The 6,974-nt window shown below is 43.5% G+C and overlaps 1 protein-coding gene across 1 annotated transcript in view; it reads left to right on the top strand.

Moving 5' to 3' along the window:
- Positions 1–6,974, top strand: part of LOC109951171 (glutamate decarboxylase 1) — a 28,798-nt gene that overhangs the window by 14,166 nt on the left and 7,658 nt on the right. The window contains 1 exon segment of the mRNA XM_074527618.1: positions 564–682. Within this exon segment, the coding sequence (XP_074383719.1) occupies positions 564–682 (119 nt within the window).

The raw sequence follows: 6,974 nt of genomic DNA, 5'->3' as shown, positions 1-6,974 counted from the left end.
TAATGTTGCAGCTAAAAAAAAGGTATGTATGAAAGTCAAAACAATGTCTGAAAAAGCATGTATTGATTTTATGATAAAAAACCAAATCTGTTCAAAGTGTCCCTTTTACCACAGTATTAAAACATATCTTAAATTCCTGGTTCCTCACTTTTCAACCAGGACAGGTCTAGGGCTGGTTCAGAGCCAGTGCCTAATTTTGAGCCAGTCTTTGTGTTTTAACAGCCAAAGAAGGTCAAATGCGTTGAACCAGCAGCTAGCATTGCTGGGAAAGCAGCGTTGTATTCAGACATGTGCAGTGATGTAATTACATTGCTTTGTGGTGGCTCTCTCTTGGTTCTTAGAAGGTTCACAAGTTGTGCCAGCTCCGAACCGGCTCTAACACTAGCTCAGAACTAGCACTTAGTTCATGTTGGTCGAAAAGGGTTAACTGAAATCAATTCATCAAATTTCACCCTACTTGGTTGTCTGCATGATACAGTCACAGTTGACAAAGTGCAGGTAAGTGGAACATACAGTACAGCGCATGTTATGTAGGAGGCCAACCTCCTCATTTCTCTCTGTCCAGGGTTTGGTTCCATTCTATGTGAATGCAACAGCAGGTACCACAGTGTATGGGGCATTCGATCCTCTCAGTGATATTGCAGACATCTGCCACAAATATACGCTGTGGATGCATGTTGATGTAAGTACTTCCATGCCTCTCGCTCCACACACACACTTCAGGGGATATTTCATTGCCTTGCATTCATCTCCTGTAGACTTATCCTAACCTTAAACATAACTGCTACTTGCTTAACCTGAAACTAACACATGGCCGAATCCATCTACAACTCTGTTTGATTCCCGTTCACCCCAGTCCACATGTCGAAGTGTCCTTGGGCAAGACACTGAACCCTAAGTTGCTCCTGATGGCCAGAACAGCACCTGGAAGGGACAGTGCCGCCATCTGTGTGTGTGGGTGTGTGAGCTGCTGCTGCAGATTGCTGCCTTGGATCAGTACCGTAGACAAATTCCTTGTGTGTGTAACATAATTGGCCAATAAAAGTGATTATTGATTTGTCCGTGCAAATTCTTAGTCATCCAGGTCATAGTAAGCTGAAAAAAAAAATAGAAAAGGTAGAAGACGTTTCACCTCTCATCCAAGAGGTCATGGTCAAGGTCAAGTGTTTATTGTCATGTGCACAGTGAGGAAACATGTTTCCCTGTACAATGAAATTTGTACTTTGCTGTCCACATGAATGCCACACAATATAAGTGAAATATAACACAGATACATATGTAACACAAAATCTAAATCTAAAAAATTTAAGGCACTGTAAAACAGCCGATGAAAGAAGCATAATGAAAAATACACCAAGAACACAATATAATTCAGAGAGAATGTATGCTACATGGGAGCTGTGTGTGCAAATATTCAGCAGTGAGTGTGCAATTATGCATGTGTAAACTGAAAATGTAAACCGTACAGGTGGAATTACATGAGATAGTTCCTGAGTCAGCTGTTTAGAAGTCTAATGGCAGTCGGAAAGAAAGAACCTTTCAGTCTAGAAGTCCTGCATTCCACACTTCTGAACCTCCAGCCAGAAGGTTGGTGTGTGAACAGTTCATGCTAGGGGTGAGTGTGGTCCTTGAGGATGGAGGCAGCTTTCCTACGCACCCTGTGGTAGTAAATGCTCTGCAGAGAGGGCAGTGGAGTCCTGGTGATCTTCTCCACAGTCTTTACCACTCTCTGTAGACGCTTGCGGTCCATAGCAGTAGTGCTGCCATACCAGACAGTGATGCAGCCGGTCAAGATGCTCTCAATGATGCAGCTGTAGCAAAAGGATCCTAGGCAACATGCCAAACCTCCTCAGCCTCCTCTGGAAGTACAGCTGCCGTTGGGCCTTCTTGACCAGCGGTGTGCTGTTATATGTCCAACTGAGGTCCTCACTGATGTGGACGCCCAGGTATTTGAAGCTGCTCACCCTCTCCACTTCAAGCCCCCGGATGAACAGTGGCCGATGAGATCTCCTCTCCTTCCTCATGTCCACTATCATCTCCTTCATCTTGTCCGTGTTGAGGCTGAGATTATTGTCCTTGCACCATGACACCAGACCGGCCACCTCCCTCCTGTAGGCTGCTTCGTCCCCGCCAGTGATGCGACCTATCACTGTGTTGTCATCCGCAAACTTTAGGATAATTTTGTCTTTGTGGGAGGTGACACAGTCGTGGGTGAACAGGGTGTAGAGGACGGGACTGAGGACACATCCCTGTGGGGTACCAATGTTTGTGATGATGCTGGATGAGGTCCTAGTGTGAATCCTGACAGTCTGGGGCCTGCCAGTCATAAAGTCCAATAGCCAGTCACAGAGGGTGGGGTGTGTTGTGGCAAAAATTATCTTATTAAGGTTTGGTGAGTGCAGAATAAAGTCCAGGTACCAAATTTGAAAGTTCTTTGCAAACAAGGAGCAATCTCTGTACAGAGTGCTAACAGTAACAGTCTGAAGAGAGAGGCTCCCAGAACACAAAGCAGCATGTCTTCTTATACACAGGATACAAGCCATCTGATTCAATCAGTCACACAAAGGCATGTCACATGCTAACACATTATAAATCAATCACATAAAGGCATGTTTACCTTTACTGGCATGCTGACACATGCTGCCACAGATTCAATCAGTCACACAAATAACTGCATAAAATAGAAACATAGCAACAGCCAATACACTAAAAAGGGTGCTGACATAATTTTTCCATTACAGGTGCAGACAGTGTGGACAGTTTGTAGGTGAGTTTCTGTGGGATAACTGTGTTGAAAGCGGAGCTGTAGTCAGTGAAGAGTAATCTGTTGTATTTTCTAGGTGAGAAAGGGAATAGGGAAGGGCAGCCGCGATAGCGTCAGAGGTGGTCTTGTTGGGCCGGTAGGCATATTGCAGGGGATCCAGGGTGTCCAGTATACTGATGCGGGCCAGCACCACTCTCTCAAAACACTTCATAATGATTGGGGTGAGTGCCACTGGCACTGACAGAAAAGTCCTCTGAGGTGGCTGCAGCTTTAAACACATCCCAGTCTGTCTGTGCGAAACAGTCCAGCAGGGTGCCTTCAGTCTCTGGGGTCCAGAGTTTGCTTGGTGACAGGGTTTGTTTGTTTCAGTCTTTGTCTGTAGGGTGGGTACATGAACAAAGAGATATGGTCCAAGTGTCCGAAGTGGGAGTGGGATGCAGTCCTGTATGCACCACGTATGTTACTGTAAACATGGTCCAGGGTATTCTTATCACTGGTGGGAATGTCCACATGTTGGTAGTATTTGGGGAGTGCAGTCTGTAGATTGCACTGGTTAAAGTCCCCGTATGACAGCATTGGTGTGAGCTGTCTCTAGCGTGTTTATGGTGTCGTGGAGTTTGCTATGAGTGGCTGTGGGATTAGCTCTTGGGCTAACATACATGCTAGCCAGAAACATGCTGCTATGCTCTCTTGGCAGATAATAGGGCCGGCATTTCAGCACTAAAAACTTCACATCTGGTGAGCAGTGTTTATGAACAGTCCATATATCTCCACACCACGAGTTGTTGATAAACACACACACACCTCCCCCTTTGGTCTTACCAGAGTCTGGTGTCCGGTCTGTTTGATGCACTGAGTGCATCTGTAGCTGGATAGCGGAGTCTGGGATTTTGTCCGACAGCCAGGTCTCAGTGAAAATTACAGCGCAGTACTGTCTTATTTCTCATTGCGTTGTAATCCTGGCTCTTAGCTTGTCCAGCTTGTTTTCTAGAAATTGCGCATTGGCTAGTAGAAAGTTGGTTAGTGGTGGTAGGCTAGCACGTGCTTTTAGCCTATGATGGAGCCCTCCCCTTTTGCCTGTGCGCTTTCCTGATGTCAGCAAGCTCACTTGAACATGGTGTTCCAGGGCCTTCCTGAGGGTGGTGGTGATTGTGGCTATGGCACACAATGAACTGTAGCTCTGGTGGTATGAAGCCAGCAAATTCTAAATGGCTGTTTGAGTTGGCAATATCCAGCAGTGCCTGTCTGTTGTACATTAGCAGTGCATGACATTTGTGCACTGCAGAAAGAGCAAAGAACAGGAGCAGGAGATATTTATCCCCCTGGGTGGTGTTTCAGTCCTTCAATGGCCAACAATGTCCCCTAACAAATGAGTCGTTATAGCCTGGTATCAGTGAGCATCGTTATGGGTCTGTGAACCCTCACATGCAGACTGACGACTAATGTCCTGGTGTGAATTAGGGTGGGAATATTTGGGCAGAGATTTCAAAACAGAGTCCCACATGCTGCCTTTTATTTGCTTCATCAGGCAAGAGAATTAAGTTTTAATGATGTGATGTGATGTAAACCAAAGAAAAAGTACCTTAAAGTGATTCATTTTGTCAAGAGACATCTTAATTGTATTAGAAAGATATCAGACTATAACCATACTGCATGTACTGTGAAAATGTTTTGTGACTAAAAAAACACAAAGTAATTTTCAAATAAAAATGACTTTATTGATGAAGTACTCATTTATATTGTAAATTCACTTATATTGTAACCAGTTAGGTGACAAAAAACTTTTCTTCTCAGTCTTTTCACCATTTTGGTGGTTTTAGCAGATGGTGTGGGATAGGTATGGCCAGAGTTGGAGTTGTCCTTCTCACATTGCTCCACTCAAGGGGGGACGCTGTGGTAGAAACTGGCTCCAAATTTCCATTTTTCAAGGCTTCTAAGGTTTTGTTAGCATCACAGTTAGATATCACACTGTTTGTAATGTTCAGGTCACTTAGTGTTTGCATAAATACTGAAAGCGCACAAAACAGTGCACAACACAAAGTCCACATGCTGAAGTGTCCTTGGGCAAGATACTGAACCCGATGTTGCTCCCAATGGCCAGGACAGTGCCACCATCGGTGCGTGTTGGCACCACAGAGGCCTACTACAGTTTTGTACCAAAGACAAATTCTTTTTGTGTGAGGCTCACTTGGCCAAATAAAAGTGATTAACATCATTATAGAGGTGACAGTGGTGCGGTGGGTAGAGCAGTCATCTCCCAAGTTGAAGGTTTGAATCTCGGTGCCTGCAGTCCACACATCAAAGTGTCCTTGGCTTGGGCCATTGGTTGAGTTGGCGTAGCAGATGGCTGCCTCAGTTCTGTACCGGAAATGAATTCCTTGTCTGTAACATACTTGGCTGATAAAGGTGATTATCCTTAACACTTAAGTCTTGGTAAGAAAGCATTTCCCAAAGTGTCAAACTATTCCTTTATCTGCAGAACAACTCAATACTGAGCTTAGGTATTAGGTGCAACATCAATATATGGGTCCATCTTGTTACCTATGATGCATCAGGCTTTGGCACCATCACATCCCAGCAAGAGACAGACATTGGCTTTGAAAAAATGGGAACAAGTTATCCTCAAGCTACAGTATTCTTTCTAACTATCTAACAACACATTCAAACCGAGTCCTGGAAAACCCCAAAATGTACTTTTATCTTTTCATGAGCTTGAACTCCTCTGAAGTTTTCCATTATCCAACAGACTCATAAATCAATGGGGAAGAATGCTATTCTAGGATTAGGCATGTCTTTAGTACTATACTGTGACACTGTATATGAACAGCAGAAAGAGGACTGAGTCACACAGCTTTAGATTTCTAACAGCCAGTAATATTTGGTTTTACTGTCTACAATGACTTCAGACAAAAGGTAAAAAAAGGAGAAAAAAACTTAGTAAAGAATGGGTTTCAGGAGAAAAGAAAATTAATACAAAAGAGAAGAAATAAAGGTGAAAGGACAATGACAGGTAGTTAAAATAAAAACCACAATGTAAAAGAGTGTAAGAAAGGAAATATGAGAAGGGACAGTTGTTGCACTCTCCTATTCCAATGAAAAAGAAGACTTTATGACAGGCAGGTGGCCTTCTCATTGGCCCAATGAAATGATGAAAGGATGTGGGGGCGGTGGGGGGTAAAGTGCAAAAAATTGTGACCTCACATGGTCATAAATCTTGTCTTCACACCTCACTTTGATAGGTGCAGCATTTTATATCACTTTTTCCTTCATCAATTCATTTTATAGTTGCTAAATGCATGGGTGTCACAGTGGTTAGTGCTATCGCCTCACAGCAAGAAGGTTCCAGTTTCAAGCCCTGGCTGACCCAATGCCTATCTGTGTGTGGTCTGTATGTTCTCCTTGTGCCTGCTTGGGATTTCTTGGGGGTACTCCAGCTTCTTCCTGCAGCTTGGGTTGTTCGGTGACTCTAAAGTGTGAGTCGTTGTTTGTTTACATGATAGGCTGGTGACATGGCCTCTGCCTCGCGCCCAATGTCAGCTGCGATTGGCTCCAACCCCAATGCAGCCCTTTTCAAGAATAAGCTATGTAGACTATGGATGGATATTGAATGTATCATATTGTCTTTCTGTACCACTCATGTGTATTATCTGTTCAATATATTTGAATACAGTTTCTAAGAAGGCCCTTATTATAAATCACACTCTTTGGTGACTTTGGCACAGATCATTGATGGATTTGTACCAAGATGATGGGATTAAATCATATCCAAAGCATATCTTAAATAAAGATTACATTTAAAACATCTAACAATTTAAGGTATAGGGTCAGATTCCAGACTGATCCCTAGTAGCTCACAACACATGACATATTAGGATCAGTGTTAGAGCTTGGACCTGGTTGTCAGTATTTTGTTTTTTAATTAAGCAAATCCAGCATGTGCTACTGATTTCCTAGTCAGATCTGTCCCCTGTTTTTTTTTAACTTACCAATTTATGTCAGCTTTCATAATTTTAAATCATATAATATAATATAAATTCAGTGCATCACAATGACCACAAATTATTCAGTCACAGCCACTGGCTATTTCAAAGAGCCAGTTCTTAAATGAATCAGGAGACACACCACCTAGCAACAAGTGGCCATTGAAAATCATGATGCCTCAAATGATGTTATGGTAGGCCCCCCCCCCCGGGGGGGGGGGGGGGGCGGC

This window comes from Monopterus albus, unplaced genomic scaffold (genome assembly GCF_001952655.1).
Source record: "Monopterus albus unplaced genomic scaffold, M_albus_1.0 scaffold367.1, whole genome shotgun sequence".
NCBI classification, from domain to species: Eukaryota; Metazoa; Chordata; class Actinopteri; order Synbranchiformes; family Synbranchidae; genus Monopterus; species Monopterus albus.
The sequence above is the reverse complement of the archived record's forward strand: the minus strand, read 5'-3'. Positions and strand labels throughout refer to the sequence as shown.